This window comes from Azolla caroliniana, unplaced genomic scaffold (assembly GCF_043228905.1).
Source record: "Azolla caroliniana isolate FFs.n. ecotype wild unplaced genomic scaffold, voAzoCaro1.0.p SCAF_7, whole genome shotgun sequence".
NCBI classification, from domain to species: Eukaryota; Viridiplantae; Streptophyta; class Polypodiopsida; order Salviniales; family Salviniaceae; genus Azolla; species Azolla caroliniana.
The window spans coordinates 17,570,892-17,587,960 of NW_028230442.1; the positions used below are offsets into that span (position 1 = coordinate 17,570,892).

Genomic DNA, 17,069 nt, shown 5'->3' on the forward strand with positions numbered 1-17,069 from the left:
TCATTTATTTTTAGGTGTTCCCCTGTTGAATGATTGAATGATTCAAGCACATGCTTCCAAAACCAATGCAGTTTATTGGTTCATTGATTGAATAATATTAGTGATCAAGCAAACCATTCTCATCATCAAGTGATTGGTGTGGAGAATGCTCTTTCAACCAAATCTACATCGCTATGTTGAGCTTGAACCAGTCCCCACTCAACAAGAAGCTTTGATTGTTGGGCACATTGTTGCATCACAGACATGCTCTTCCAAACCTATTTTTAGTAAAAAAATGCTTCGTTAAGGGTAACACTAGAGAATTATATCATGATGTTCACCTTGAGAGGCCCAAGATTACACATTTTGGTTCTTCATCAAATAAGGTTGAATGAATCAAACGTGTTAGCCTCAAGATTATCTCTATTTGGAGCTTTGGTACACCATACAACCACATTTGGTTTAAACAAAACCAATGATGCCCATTGCCCACTATGTAAACATAATAGATGCAAAAACATGAGTTAGGTTTGCTTGATATCCAATATCCAATTGTATTAAGCAAAGACTTCCTTTATCTCAAACAAAGACTTTCCTTATCTCAATCCTTTACTATCTCAAACAAAGACTTTATTTTTTTACTACTGATATTGTAATGTCTTCAATTAGAGGTATTAAGGCATAATACAAGTGCCTCTATGTATTTGTCAATGAGGTAGCCACCCTATAGTTCAAACCAAATACATTGCCCATGAATTGAACAATCACACCCCTACGCTATTTCTTATGACCTATGAAGTGAATAATCACATAAACATAATCATATTGCTATCTCATCTGAATGAATTTGCTTACAAAATGTACAGATATAAGAAGAAAACACCAAACATAAAATTTGGACAACCCCCAAAGATGAATGAAAATGTTAAAAATATCTTAAGAGGCATCATGTAATCACAATAAATAAAAATACAATTGGAGCTCCCAACTAGTGGATACATGAATTCATAGTATAAGATTGGAGGTATATATACTATGAGAGAATTTATTTCCATTGATTGAACATGTAACGAGCCCTAAGAGCTCAAATGAGGGAATTCATTCCCAAGTTCCTTTACATCCACCAAGATCCACTATGTTTGCACACGCAAGTACAATCTAAACAACTATATAAGAGCTCAAGTTTGAGTGAATTCATTATATTAGTTGTCATGTACAACAATGAAGGTATCAACAATTTTGTTAATGATCTTGATCAATTTGTCTTAAAATTTCTCTCTCCGAAAATACAAAGTAATTTGACAAAATTCAAGTGGTTATTTGTCGAGATTTGAGCACAATACAAAACTCGCGCACGACTTGAGAAATCCATCAAATTACTACAATATAAATTATAAATTATTTTACTATTTTACAAGGTTTCAAGAACACCATGTTGTTGAACAAATGTTTGATGAATAAGAAATCTTCAAACCAAGACCAACTCAAACTTTAAGGAAGGTTTTGAGGAATTTGTTTGTGATATTTAAAACACACATTCTTGCCAAATTAGCTTGAGAAAGTCATCATATTTAACAAACGAGTAACAATGAAATTAACAAAATTAACGGAACATTTTTTATTAAGCATTAATATGTAGCACATTTGTGAGAAGCCAACCTATCAAGTAGGCGACTCCAGCAGCCAAAGCACCATTCAAAAGAACCATGGAAATGGAAGATGTATATTTCCGACCCGATATCTTTGCTTTGGCAAGCCCCAACACTATTAGGGCGACTGCAGTAACTATACATGCGGCTCCAAATTTCAATCGATTGTTTTCGGTGAAAGGGTTCAACACAACGTATGCCAATAATGGAGTGCAACCAAACCCTATGAAACTAGTAAATGTTACACACCCGTTCTTCCAAAGAGATTCTAATGGATTAGGATTAACTAGCCCTTGCTCCACTGTCATTTTTTGATCCACAAGTAATTGCTTGTATTTGGAGAAACACTCGACTACCTAACAAACATCAATTTGATGTAGAAGTAGAAGCGACCATGTTAGGTTTGAATTCCAATATGAAATAGAACAAATGCAAAACATAATGGCACATATATTTCCTCCATGAAAACATAGGTTAAAATTTATACACAGCCTAGAACATCCCAAAAAGAGTGCACTTAATTTATCACTATGAAAATGAAATTGATGAGGTGATGGGCATTTCTTTATCAATGTCATGGCACACATATTTACTATAGATTAAAGTTTTGAAGTGCCCTAATGTCCCTTGAGTTGTCATTTTTTTGGCAAATGCTTTAGGTAAAGTAAAAAGAGGTGAACTCAACCTAACCAAGGGCATCTAGGAACATAATGAAAAGTTGAGACCTTTCGGGAAAATTAACCTAAACCTCTAGGGGATTTTTCTCATGATGCATGACATTATGAAAGAATGTTTTGAAGTAAGATAAATAAATGCATATACCATAAGGGCATCCTCCTCACTCATTCCTTGAGCTTTGTATGTGTCAACCAAATCAAGAATCTGTGAATGAGGATCTTTGCCCATTCGCCAAATCGTTGCTTTTCGTGAAGCAAAAGCTAAATCCCGCTCAGTAGAGCTCGAAACGAAATCACTCAAACCCATGGAGATGCCATCGGCTATCAAATTCGCAAAACCAAGCACCAACACTGCCCCTGCAATTGTGGCAATAAACAACAATAATTATTTACAAATTTGCACTTGTAGGCATATCTATTAAGCAAGAAAAAAACTTTAGGAATACCCCACTTGTCATATTCCCCAAATGTGGCTAATTCTAGGAAAAAGCTACAAACTAGCCCATGGTTTTTCTTTATTGTTTCAAATATCCATGAGTTTCCATTCTTCCCCCAAAATCCCTTGGTGTACCCCAAAAATATAGAATAAGGATATGAGATAAATTGTCTAAATAATGGCTCAAACAAAACCCATAATTGGAAAAAGGGGATACGTTGAGCATACAATTGATTGAGTACATATAACTAGTTGCTCAAAAGGGGGTTGCTCAAGGGCATTCATTGTGACAAAGACAAAACACATGGGAATTTCGACTAGATCTTTTCCCAATAAATCCATCCAAAGTGGATTACTTTAACTAAGGTTGAAACGGGATACATCAACAAGCAACAATATACAAATGAACATAATGATGGGCAAGGACACAACCATACAACGACAACATGTTATTTTACCAGGGTTAAAAGAGTGTGAGTGGGCAAGCAAACAATAAAGAAAAAATGTATTGAGAATGAATAACGATGCAAGTTATACGAGCATGCACCCATGCACCCGCCCACATTATAAGAACCCTAAAGCCTAATAATCACCAATGATGCATAGTTTTTATGACAAGAAGTGATCTAAAGGGTGACAGAGAGGTCTTAATGAAACTCAAAATACATAGGGCACAAATCTTGTTGGTGTCACACCTATCTATATCTATATCTATACATATATATATGAACCCACAACATTGTACCGATATGTCACATATGTTGTATGAAAGTTAACTATTGTAACCATTCAAACCCATGAATTAAGGTTGATATCCTCAATAAGTTGCTATCCTCATAAGTTGCTAGGGTATAAAAAGCGAAAAATAGAATTACGAGATTAGAGAACTCGGATATGTCACATATGTTGTATGAAAGTTAACTATTGTAACCTTTCAAACCCATGAATTAAGGTTGATATCCTCAATAAGTTGCTAGGGTATGAAAAAGCGAAAAATAGAATTAAGAGATTAAAGAACTCGAAAAACCTGAAGAGAGGCTTCCTCCTGATATAGAGGCAACTAGAGCAAAACTTGTGACAATTGCATCCAACCCTCCATAGATTATACTTTTCGCATACTCTTCTGCACCTTTGGGGGGGCATGTGGGGATATCGTTCCTTGAGGAGGGAAGAACACGCCCATCAATCTTCATGTCATTACCCCAAGTGTTGCGAGCATGTAAAATGACATCATTCCTTTTTTGAGAATTTGATGATGATGACACAAGGAGAGGTTGTTGGAGTAAACCTCCCTCCTTTGCATCCACATATTCACCACTACCACTACCGTCACCATCATCTTTGTTGCTAGTTGGTGAGGTTCCCATCACCAAATTACACTTTTTTTGTTTCAAAGCTAGATTCCTTACCTCGATTGGATTGGTTTGGTTTATATTAACAAGATTGGAATATTGGATGGAATTAACATGATGCCATTGGATGGGGTGAGATTAACAATCATATGGGATGGTTACAATTGGATTGGATTAGAGTAGTTTAGAATATTAGGATTGTATTAGTATTGAATTAGACAAAACTATTGGAGTTAGATGAACAAACGTTGGAGTTGAGTTGCATGATATGAGGTTTAAAATGGGTTGGGAAAAGAGAAAATAACCTTAATTAGGAAAAGTTCATGAGGATGCATAGCCAAGTTTGGAAAGTGTTTTTAGGATTTCCATGCTAATATGTCTAATAAGTTTCCAAGTTTTGGAAAGTTTTCTAGGGTTTGCATAATGTGGTGTTTTAGGATTTCCATGATAGCAAGTTTAGGAAAGTTTTGAAGGGTTTGTATTTATACATTTTTTCGGATTATTTATTGCCTCTTTGTGGTCATCTATGTTAGTTAGATGACCTCTTTTATGTAGCCACTCTCATCTACATCTAGAATTTAGTAAAAGTTTCCACAGTATTGTCTAACTTGGCAATGACAAGATCAAAGTTTATAATCGTATTGTGTGGATGATTCCACATTCCACGATAGAGGATGTCACGCAACTTTTGAATTAGCTATGATGGATCGACCATCTATATGAGTTGGTCCAGGTTAGTTTACCCAATCATTAGCCTTCTAGAATGGATCTAGGGTTTACTAAATTGTATAAACTAAGGCTTAGGGTTCATGGACACTGAGACCCAGAACAACATACCCATGGTGTTTCGAAAAGTGTTTATGAACTCCGTCTCTTGTAGCATAGACGCATTGGTAGGAGCATAATAGGCCATAAGATTGTCAAAAAAAGGAGTTAGGATTTAGGCATGTTGTAGATAGGCTTGAACATAGATTTGTTGAGGCCAAATAATTCATGAAACAATATAATGCTCTCATAGGAAGAATGTCTTGGTAAGTTGTCTCCTCCCATGCTTATCCCTTGTTTTTTAGTTGTGTGTGAAGTTTTCAATTTGCATCCATATTTTAGTGTCTTATTCATGATTTTTGTGTGAATTGTTTCATTTGCCTTCGGATTCCGTCCACAAATCAATTCCTCCTCTTGAAATTTGTTTGAACTACTTTGTTTGGGAAATATCGTCTACCTGAACTTTTTTCCAATGACTTCATTTGTGGAGTTTATTGTGTGAAATTCTTCGTTTACCATTAGATTTCGTCCATATTTTATATTTTTTGGTCACTACATGTTTTATTGATTTTATCGATTCTTTTGATTTCTTGTACATGGTTTCTTTTAATATATAGTAAACCTAATTAAATTCTATGGCTTTGACTCTAATTCAATGGCCTTTTCTTCTTCGTCACAATTCAACATAGAGAAAAGATTGTCACAGTTGCACTACTTGTCTAGTTCTTCACATAGTTACCGTCATTTCATGATGTGTGTCCGACATTAAAAAAAAGACCTCTACTCATGCTCTTTATTTACCCTAGGATTCTTGGTTTAAGCTTACACAAGAGCATGTCTCTCCATCAAGCACATATGAGTGCATCCGAGGTTACATTTGCACTAATTAAGACTTCAAACTTATCTGCAAATTGGATTAGCAATCATTGTTTCCAACTATGTAATTGGATTTAGTTTTTCTAACATTGCCCGTGTCATTCGAGAAGAGATAACGTTTTGATGCTTCAATAAACCTTTTGTACGGGTCAACGTGTTTGTGATGAATTCCACTTTTTCATTTACCTTTTAGGCATGCTATGCCCATGTTATCGTGTTGCAATATATTGTATCACTTTTCCAGACATCTTATAGTTTCTTTATATCTCATAAATATGCCCTTTTCCTCGACCCATTTTTCACGTGTTTCGTTTCCTTTGTGTAAAACCCTTTTTTATATCGCTTACACTTTTATCTCTATTTGTTTAGGCTTTCATTCTCTAAAATCATTCTAATCCTTTTCATATCCACAATCCATTCTATATATTGAGGCAGCCATACATTGAATTTATTAGCACTTACTAAATGTTTTTTTTTGCGTCCTTTTAGACATTAATAGTAATTATCGTGTTATCTAATACGAAACTAATTTGCTCAGTTGAACTTGAGAAAATGTTCGCCAACAAACTGTAACCGCCAAGTATAACCAGAGCATGACAATTGCATTCCTCAATGATGGCCTATCCAATTCTTTCTTGATTTGTGCGAGTCTTCAAACATTCGTTCCAATTCATTGATGCATTGACGGGAGAGATCAGTAACACTAAGCATCCTTATTGTAACACCAAATTTGTTGTGAAGAAAACTTAAACTACAGCTTCCATATTCACATGACATATCATATCCTCATCAATTCAAGAATTTGTAACCAATTGTGCATTCAATTCTTCCACGCAACTCCAAATGTTCACATGAGGCACCATTTCATAAAGCTTTCATGAGGGCTATAAAGAAATTATATAACCCTCCAACATTCAAATGACTTTCCTCCATTAGGGCTCCAAGATTGACAGTATAATTATGTGTTGCAATGTTTTTGAAAACGTGTTTGTCCATATGTCCTCTTCTTGTTCTCACAAACTTGTGGATTTGCTTTCGCTTCCATTACACACCCAAAATAATAATTAGAGAACCGACCCTAAGTGTTTGAAAGTTATTTCTTGTAATTATATATCCCTCTTTATATGATGGTTAAGTCCAATTTGGTCATCAATGTTGAGTCGTGCCTTGTTTCACAACACAATTGAACATGTTACTTATTGCAACGGGTGTTTCCTTTCCCAACCATTTGAACATTTTGATGATTATACCTTGATCTATTGCTTTTTGAATGGTCAAATTTCTCAAGCCCTCGACATATATCCACAATAGCAAATAAGGAAAAGCATATATAATTCCTCATATAAGTTCATAGGTAATCTTTCCTTTTTTGGTTGCTTGTGTAAGTTCTTAGAATGCGTACACGAGCCAATAAGCGCTAATTTTATCGAAATGCTAGGAAATGCTAGGCGGGCTTCTATGCTACGTACTAATAGACCTCATGGACAAGCCAACAACCTTTTTTACCCTATCGCATGAAATGCAACATTATTTTCATCATGTTAACATTGATGTCTAATCTCACAACGAAATAAATCATTGCGAGTACATAAGGATATCTACAATTCATAAATGAATAAAATTATCCACACAATCAAATGGAGGGATTGATCTATTCAATGGAGAGACATACACATTCCAATTTGAAAGTCAACAAAACGTGGACAGAAAGTCCTCTCATGTTAAAAAAGAACAAGGAAGTTTTCATGTATAAAAACAAACAAGCCCAACTTTCTTAATCAAGGCGAAAAAATTTCAGAGGTATATTACGATTTGTCGACTCAAATGTGTAGAATCTTGTGCAAAATCATGTTGATTTATTTAAATGTAGAATATAACATGTCTAAAGGTTTGTTTAAGTGCAAATGCACTTAAAGAACTCCCAAAGATTGTTTGATGTGCACATCTCTATAGGTTGCTTGACATGTTTTTTTAAAACATGACAAACAGGATCTCATTTTAACTCTAGGATAAGCTAATAAATTCTAATCAGCTTGTGTAGTCAATTCAATTTATATAATAACTTCATAAAATTATTTTGCATATGAAAACTTGTTTGACCATTCTCGAGTGAAACTTACACAAGCCAAAAGCTAAACAACAACAATACAAAGGCTTAGATGATTTAACACAAAGTGAATTGATGGATTTACAATAAAATTACGAGATGGATCGAAGAAATTGAATCGTGGCCAAGAAGAAATTGAATGAATATCATAATGTGAAAATAAATGTGTTGAAGAAATGATGCACGATTAACTAATCGTGGATTGATAGAAAGTTTATAAATTGACTGTTATTCTCGTTATACAATGTATTCGATAAGTTTCAAAAAGTGTCACATATAGAGCGACATATGAGAAAAAAAATGATTATACGTGTTGATGCGCAAAAACAACATAGAAAAGAATAGAGTGCGTGTGTTGCCATTTAACTATATAATTACGTGTTGCGATTTTTATAATACTATGCATAGTATGGATATGGCGATCAATACACGCGGATAACATAGGATACCATATAATACAAGATAACGAGGAAGTGATGGATATCTTCTCGTCACTCGTTCGATATATTCAAATATTGTGATGGAGGGAGCTATTCGAAAGACAAAACAATTTGTCAGCATCCAACCATGCAATCCATATGACTCTGCACACACACATACACGAGTCTAACGTACAGACGTACAAACATTCATACACATCCGAATTTCCAGTTTATTTTATTTCATCTACATTCAAAAACCTTTCGATTGATGGAACCTTTGCCTCATGGCTTAGTACTTAAAAGTCTTAAGGCTACACACACACACACACACATGTTGTTACTTTGATAATTTGATCATGTAACTTCTTTCTTCTCTTGTAGCATTTGGTAACTTGAGAAGGTTTCATTCACTATAAATGGCCACTAGAAAAAGTGAAAAATTGTACTATAAATTGAACAAATTCCATGTGCAAAAAAGTCCATAACTTATTAATAAGAAAGTTACCTCCCAAATGCCCCACTAAAATTGGGCTCCTGGCTCAATGCTTGGATGGGTACTTTGTAAAGTAGTTGTGACAATGTTTGGGATTGGTGCATTATATGGGTCATTTTGCAAAGCTACAATAAACCTGACATCTTGAGGGTGGGAATGAAAACAAAACTATCTTTCACATTCACGAGTTGTGGATGTCATCAAAATTATATCAACAACTAATTAGTAGGATTTATGGAAAAAATATGTGGGAAGTTTACCATAATTATGCGCAAAACTATAATGTTTCTTGTGCTCGAACCATTGAATTATGAAATTAGAGAGGCCTCAAAGCAAACTACAAAACGTTAGATGAATTCTCATTTTCAAGGGAACGCTTCATTCAATGATAACATTTCTTGAGACTTGCATAATATTTGTGTTGTAACTAGACCATGTTGGTTGGGAAACAACCACCAGACTAATTATAGGGCAATGTGTTAAAGTTTCGAAGGCTTTCTAAATATTTTTATATAAGTCAAACAACATGAAACTCCGATATCAAGCACTGCTCACTATTTTGTTGTCTTGTCTTATTTCTAGAAAAAAACTATATTACAATCATATGCTAACATACAAACCATAATACCCTAACAAATCGTTGGGATCATAACATGAATGGTTGAATCTCCAAATCTAAACTAGCACAATGACATGTCATTGCAAGGGGAGTAAGAACTTGCATAAGAGAGCCCCTCAACTTATCAAATCAATAAACCTCGCAAACAAGGAGCATCTCAGAGTAACCCATTATGCATATAGCCCAAATGCTTAAGAAAACCAAAAACCGCCTTAAAAGAGTGTGTGATGGCAATGTACAATCAACCTAAACCAAGGTCCATTGACATATAACATAAATTGTAATCCTCAAAATCAAAATCTAAAGCTGGAAAATGAAGTCCATTGGCATCACATCATTCTGTGCTTAATATTCTTACGGATTATGGTATGAAAGAAGCACATACTGTCAGTGTCTCAATGAGGCACCTTAATATGACCTTTGAAACGGTAAATGGGCACATTAGCATTAACATGCATCACGAAACTCTTTCGTGACCATTGGTTTGGAAGTATTGATGGACGGGATAACCAACGCCTTATCAACCAACCAATGTTTCTCCTCCATAAATTTTTTGTACTTGATAGTATATCATTTTAAAGCATGCAGAGAGCGCTATAGGAAAACAATGCGAAAAACACACAGAAAACAACTATTCTGTGGGTCGATAATGACTGATCAATTCGATCTGGCATCCAAGTCAAGGGATTGGGAGGTGCCCAAATACACGAGACAGGGAAGGGTCGGGTAAGGCCAATAAGATTCACCACAGGAGCCCAATTTGAGAGAGAGTGTGTCGATTCGAAAACTTGCTATAGGCGGTCTGATAATGCCGCAAGGGCCTTCTCTGTTGGGCACATCGGAAAACCGACCTCTCCTCTTTCTCTCTCTCTTTCATACACACATACTCGCTCTCTCTCTTATTGATACATACGCACACACACTCTCTCTCTCTCTCTATCTTTCTCTCTCTTTGATACACACACACACTCTCTCTCTCTCTCTCTCTCTCCCTCTCTTTGATACACACACACACACTCTCTCTCTCTGTCTCTCTCTCTTTCACACACACACACACTCTCTCTCTCTCTCTATCTTTCTCTCTCTTTGATACACACACACACACACTCTCTCTCTCTCTCTCCCTCTCTTTGATACACACACACACACACTCTCTCTCTCTCTCTGTCTCTCTCTCTTTCACACACACACACACACACTCTCTCTCTCTCTATCTTTCTCTCTCTTTGATACACACACACACACACACACACACTCTCTCTCTCTCTATCTTTCTCTCTCTTTGATACACACACACACACACACACACACACTCTCTCTCTGTCCCCTGTTTCTCCCCCGTGTTTCTGCAGACATATACATATGTATGTATATATGTATATATATAAGTATCCATGGATCGAATATCTTTATTCCTGCAAAGCAAATCGATAGGACCCAATTGCTGAAACTGCGTGTTGACCGCCATAGCCTATTCTTCTTCTGCTTCTCTGCAGCCAACCCTACCCTACCCTACCCTACCCTCCTCCCTATAGCCATGGAAGCTCCGGCAGAGCACCCCTCTGCAGAGACCATTCATCCTTCTATAGTAGCAGAGACGAATGCTCATACTCTCTTATCAACGCCTTTTGAGACTACCCAAAAGCTTATTTCTTCCTCTTCTTCTCCTACACAGAACTCTCAGGCTCAAAACTCGACTGAGCTTCTGCAGAGAGCTATAGTAGAGCAAATTAGCCCTACACCAGAGAATATCCAGGAAGGTTCTTCTATTGGGCAGCTTCCGAATGCGTCTTTAATGGAGGATTTGGCACAATATTCAAATGGAGAGACACATCAGAGATTAGGGTTAGCAGGGATTCCCTCAGAAAAGAACCACCCCATGATTTCTTCAGAAAACACACATCAGCTGGATTCTTCAACAGAGGAGCCTATAGAACATTCCCTAACAGAGGAGCCGAAAGAAGTTCCTTCCAGAGAGGAGCATACAGAAAGTTCTGCAAGAGAGGGCAATACAGAAGAATCATCAACAGAAGAGGATCATGTAGAAGAAGAATCTCCTCCTATAGGGAAACATGGGCAACCGGCCATGGCCTCTGGACATGTTGAGGTGAGTGGATCAACAGATGCAGGCTACGTGGGACATCATCTGGTGAGTGAACCAGTAGAATCCACTCAAGTGAACGGACATCAGGAACAAAGTATGCAGGCCAGTGAACCAGATTTTGGCGACGAGCCATCATCGTTTGTGGAGGAGCACAAAGGTCTTCTTTCTTCTGTTGATTCATCGCCATCTGCCAAAAAGCTTTACACATCATCCTCCACAGAACAACAGCCACAGGAGATGGTGCCTGGCCATTTGAGCACAACTTCAGGTCAGATCTATAGTGACTTGTCCACCCACGAAAACGAGTTCATCCCTTCAGAAGGACATCATATCAAAACGGCTGTTGCTGAACATGGTACCAAAGCTTCTGGTGAGAGGAAAGACATATGTTTTTCAATTTTACCATTTTTTTTTAAAGCATCTCTTATCTTCTAGGACTGCATACATATGAATGTATGTACATCTATATCATATACAGATGAACACAATAGATTAAATTGATTCTATCTACTGATGGCTTAATAGTGGAATAGCTCTAGCTTGCTTCCAAGTTATGACTTGTTGGCCTGATTGTAGCTATATGATGCTGTGCTTGTCAGTATGTTATTCCTATGTTATTTGAGGAATGTATGTATGTTTTCTTTACTCTTTGATGGTGGCAAACAATTTATCAAACATTCATGCATGCGACTTTTGTTTTTATAATGCCAAAATGGTGATTGAAAAGTAGTTGTTTCTCTGTAAAACTTGATTTCCTATATTATTATCCAATTCGTTATATACACATAATTGCAAAAAAAGAAATAGTTGGATCTTTCAGAAATCTAGTTTCTTAGGAACTGTTGAATGATTCCAATTCAATTTCTATATACCGTGTATCCTTCATATAGGTCAAAATCCATTAGAGCTTGGGCTTATCATTTTTTTTGCTAAATGATTTATAGATAACAATGGCACCAGACAAACCGTGGAATCCTCCAATCTCTCCTCATCCAAGTCCAGTGGTGCAGAAATCATTACAACTGCGCCTTTTGAATCTGTAAAAGCCGCAGTCAGTTTGTTCGGAGAGAGGGTTGATTGGAAATCACCACAGCAAACACTTCAATCCGAAACATCAACTAATCCAGAGGTAATTTTGTGCATGTCTACTATGTTTTCCTAGGCTTTCCGTTTTGGACAGACACTGAAATGCCCATGAGATTTCTAAAATGTAGCAGAGTACCCTCCTGCAGTAGGTAAAATTTGAGTCTGAAGAGGGGTATTCTGATATTTTTCTGGTGAAAACCCTGAAAAGTTGGGGCTATTTTGGTGTTTATTCAGGTGTTTACCTAGTAGCTATTTTTGTGGTGCTGTTTTCAAAATCTCTCTCTTTTCATTGCAGAGGCAGAATACTATTTCAGAACTTGATATTGAGAGACTCCAAGATGATATTGAGAAGTATAGGAAAAGACTTTTTGATAGCAAGAAAGCTTCAGCTGATATTCTTCTTGAACTTGAGAGTGTCCAAGGGTTAATTAAAGCTGCTGGAGGGATGTCAAAAGATGTGACCAACATCCATCTTAATTTTGATCATCATCATAACCATCTTTCGAAAGTTGCCGAAGTTTCTGAAATGGCTGTAACGAACAAAGAAGATGACAAGAACATTAGAAATGCTGATCTGGACAAGTTGTTGAAGGAGATTGAAGATGTTAAAGCGGCGCTTCTCTCGATGAGGGTGTCACGTGATGATGCAGTTGATGGTATTGAGAGTGCTAAGAATAGTCTCGATAGTGTGTCAAAGAGAATTGAAGCCCTTGTTGAAGAGCAATCATCACTTGATGAATCTATTGCTGCTGCTCAATCTGTGCTTGCAGATACAGAGGAGCAAGTTGCGCAATTGAGAAATGGTAATGACGTTGAGAAATTGCTTGAGAGAATTCCCCCAGATCATTTAATCAAGAAGCAAAGTACCGAAACAAAACTTTTAGCAGAAAAACTTGAAGAGACAAATGCATCCTTAAGGAAGTTGAGAGAAGAACTTGCAGTAAGTAAAGAAGCAGAAACAAAGTACAGATCGCTTCTAGCTGCCACAAATAACGATATTGAAAAACTTGAGTTAGAATTGGCTGTTGCAAGATCCGAAGGACTTGGAAAAGTGGAGAAGGTATTGGGCGAGCTCGAGGGATCTAAAGCAATGCTCAGAAAGGCGAGAGAGGAAAGTGCTTCTCTCTCATCTGCAGTGTTTATTTTGAGAGAAGAGCTAGAAACAGTCGATCCCCGAGAACTTGAAATGATGCATGAGAAAGAGCAAATTGCTTGTGCAACATTGGCATCATTGCAAGATGAGATTCAGAGGGTGAAAGAATCATTGCATCGTGCGCAAGAAGGGGTAGCAAGGGCATTGGAAGCTAAAGAAACACTGCCTGCGGCAATAAAGCGTATGGCGCTCGAAGCTGACCAGGCCAAGGCTGAAGCCACGGCATCAAAAGAAAAAGCACGGAAGGCGAGGCACGAGGTCGAGCAAGAGAAGGCAGCTACTAGCACAGCGATGAGTAGGCAAGCTGCGGCATTGAAAGAAGCCGAGGCAGCTAGGGCCTCAGAAGCTATGGCTATGGCCGAGTTCAAAGCTTTAACTGAATCGGAATCGCAATATAATACTGAGACTGAAACTGAATCCGAAGGAGGAATGAGTGCCAGTGGTATTACAATTACTCTCGAAGAGTATACCTCTTTAAAACAAGCATCTAACGAAGCGGAGAGCATTGCTGAAAAGAAGGTATCGGAAGCAGTAGCCCTTGTAGAAGATGTGAAGGCCAGCCAGAGGGCTGCACAAGAGAGGCTCTCTGATATCATCAAGGAGGCTGAATCGTGCCGGATGGAGCTTGAAGAGGTGCAAAAGAAAGCCGAGGGTGCGCAGGAAGCGAAACTGGCAAGCGAAGCTGCGCTGAGAAAATGGAGAGCTGAACATGAGCAGCAACGGCGGAAAAGTGCTAATCCAAGCGGTGAGAGTCGGCTTGCTAGTGATGGGGAGAGAGGGGCTGTCAAGGTAACCGAGGTTAAAGCTCGAGAAAGAAGGGGTGCTGGATTGGATGCTTTCTCCCAGGTTTTAAGCCTCAAGGTGCCAATGGCATCGGATGTGGCTCTTGGTAAGGTCTTATCCATGCAAGATGTAGTGGAAGGGAAGGAAAAACCGAAGAAAAAGACGACTTTCATCAAGCGATTAACATCTGCGGTTTCGTGGAAAAAGGCCCCTAGCGCTGTGCGGACATAAGCGTATACATTCACACTGTTATGTCTGCCCTTATCCTTTCGAGATAATTGATACGACTTTTTGTCAGGTTTGCATAGATTCGAGCTTTTATCGTTGAAGGAGCATAAATAATTCTTTTGTAAGTGTGTTATAAAAGTTCAAATGATATCGTTGCTCGGGTTTTGCTTATAATCAAAACATTCTCGATGCCCTTTACTTGTTTTTGTACATATACGTAAATATGCACGATAGGCTTTTTGTTGAAGATGTATAGTAAATGAATAATGTACACCTATTCGACTATATAAATTTGTTTAAATGTAATAATGTTGAAAATCAATCTTGTACCATTACAGAAGTAGCTTCCAACTTGAAACCATTTTTACTTCTCCATGATTATTATCCGTCTGGTTTATTTCCGTCTTTCACCATGAAGTATTCATACCCAAAAGAGCGCATGCTCATAAGATGTATGTGTTTTCTCATTCTTGTGAAAACCCCTGTTGCTTATCAAAGAGCTATGCATTTGTACACCGTGTTGCTTATTAAAGAGCTATGCATTTGTTGGGGGACTTACACCCCTGTTTGCTTATGGAAGAGCTATGCACTTGGCAGGCAAGTTACACGAGATGGTAGCTCTATTGGGAAAACCCAAAACACTCCATGGATCTTAGGACCGGAAAACCCTTGTACACGTACTGTATTGCATGTAACGAAAACATGCATTAGTAATCATAGTCGATGTCTTTGTCAATCTTTGGATGATTGTCTCAAGGATTGTCGATCTTTTTATGATTGTTTGAGCTTACATGAGAGTGATGATCATCCATTTGATAATTGTTGTGAAGTGCTTGTAGGTGCCAGATTGTTGAAACTGTATGAATTATTATTAAGAAACAAATGAACAAAACAGGAAATTAGATTGAGTTCCATGATATAGGAAAGAGCATTATAATTAAGTTAAAAGGGGAACTAGAATGTCAATAAAGTAACAAAGATGTCAAAAATTTCCAAATGGCACCATGAGAACGAACAATGAGGTCATCTTATGTTACTCTTATTTTAAAAAAGCTTCAAATGATATTTCTCATCTTATTGTGGTGTGCATGTGTTCCTTTGTGCCACCCTTTTAGCTCACCCTTTTTAGGATGCGTGTGCTCTAAGTTGACCCACCCTTTTAGCACACCCTGTTTAGCCAAGCCAACCCAAATGGGTTCCGTTGTATCAACTATAAATTGATTAAGAAGTAAGAAGCTAAGTAGACTGGTTTTGATCTCTTATGTGCATTTCACATATTGGTGGAGAAGCGGGGTACCAGTCCCCCACATCCAAGCATCCGCCTCTTCCGCTTCGTAGGTAGCATCGCCCTTGCCACCATCATCGACAATCTTGTTAGTCTCTTGTAGTAGTATCTCTTCTATTACTGCCTTAGTTCACTTGTTAGGCCTCCCGATATCCACTGCTTCCTCCATCCAAGTCCTTTTTTGGCGATCGCCACTTATACCTCTCTAGCACGTAAGCCCACTACACCTTCACCTTAGACACTCTCACTTTCTCACACCACTTTTATGTCTTGCCCCACCAACTCTTCCCCCTCACCTTAGGTTGCCCATTAACTTCTTGTCCCATGAGTTTCTTTGATCCCCCTCCTACACGATAGCCCTCCTGACCCCCACCTCAGCCAAGTCCAGGTGGCCCTTAGACCACAAGAGTGATTGATCTTTCTTTGCCAAATGATCTTTTCCCCAATCCCCCTCTGACACGATAGCCCTCCTGTCCCCCACCTCAGCCAAGTCCAGGTGGCCCTCAGTCCACAGGAGCGATTGATCTTCGCCGCCATATGATCTTTCCTCGATCTCCCTCCGACACGATAGCCCTCATGTCCCCCACCTCAGCAAAGGCCAGGTGGCCCTCAGTCCACAAGAGCAATTTATCTTTGTCGCCATATGATCTTTCCTCGATCCCCCTCCGAGATGACACAATAGCCCTCTTGTCCCCCACCTCAACAAAGTCCAAGTGGCCCTCAGTCCACAGGAGTGATTGATCTCTATTCGCCGATTGATAGCTCGTTTTCCGTCATTAGCCCCGTCCAACTATCAAGGCCAACAGTTCCACGGGGATGTCCTGAACATCGTTGCACCTCAACTACGTGTCCATAGATGTTTACATCCCCACGCTATCTTCACCGAACGCCTCAACAAGACCCTCAAACACGAGATGGTTGCATTAATCAACCCTTTTCGAGCACTCTATGGGTGTAACCCTCGCCTCGCACTAGAATCATCGATGGATTTCCATTTGAAACCTGTTATAAGATGCTCCCCCTCCTTCGACAAGCCATTGTTCTTGTTCTTGTTC

At 38.2% G+C, this 17,069-nt stretch overlaps 2 protein-coding genes across 2 annotated transcripts; one reads left to right on the forward strand and one right to left on the reverse strand.

Annotated features, from left to right (window-relative positions):
- Positions 1 to 1,582: 1,582 nt before the first annotated feature.
- On the reverse strand, positions 1,583 to 4,534 carry LOC147862124 (uncharacterized). The gene is made up of 3 exons (XM_087322646.1): positions 3,769 to 4,534; positions 2,451 to 2,662; positions 1,583 to 1,984 (listed from the first exon to the last, which is right to left on the reverse strand). Exons 1-3 carry the CDS (start codon positions 4,106 to 4,108, stop codon positions 1,601 to 1,603), a joined length of 936 nt encoding a protein of 311 aa, XP_087178772.1. The 5' UTR covers positions 4,109 to 4,534; the 3' UTR covers positions 1,583 to 1,600.
- Positions 4,535 to 10,748: 6,214 nt separating this feature from the next.
- On the forward strand, positions 10,749 to 15,051 carry LOC147862125 (uncharacterized). Its single transcript, XM_087322208.1, has 3 exons — positions 10,749 to 11,849; positions 12,424 to 12,608; positions 12,861 to 15,051. The coding sequence occupies exons 1-3, from the start codon at positions 10,913 to 10,915 to the stop codon at positions 14,730 to 14,732; spliced, it is 2,994 nt and encodes a 997-aa protein (XP_087178334.1). The 5' UTR covers positions 10,749 to 10,912; the 3' UTR covers positions 14,733 to 15,051.
- Positions 15,052 to 17,069: the final 2,018 nt, after the last annotated feature.

Bases quoted from the DNA above. Each gene is read 5' to 3' on its own strand.
- LOC147862124 (XM_087322646.1), bottom strand. From the start codon at position 4,108: ATGGGAACCTCACCAACTAGCAACAAAGATGATGGTGACGGTAGTGGT. The intron at 2,663-3,768 runs GTTTTTCGAGTT...CCACAATTGCAG, and splicing joins AGGAGGAAGCCTCTCTTCAG to GGGCAGTGTTGGTGCTTGGT. The intron at 1,985-2,450 runs GTATATGCATTT...GATGTTTGTTAG, and splicing joins GTGAGGAGGATGCCCTTATG to GTAGTCGAGTGTTTCTCCAA.
- LOC147862125 (XM_087322208.1), top strand. From the start codon at position 10,913: ATGGAAGCTCCGGCAGAGCACCCCTCTGCAGAGACCATTCATCCTTCT. The intron at 11,850-12,423 runs GTGAGAGGAAAG...AATGATTTATAG, and splicing joins ACATGGTACCAAAGCTTCTG to ATAACAATGGCACCAGACAA. The intron at 12,609-12,860 runs GTAATTTTGTGC...TTTTCATTGCAG, and splicing joins AAACATCAACTAATCCAGAG to AGGCAGAATACTATTTCAGA.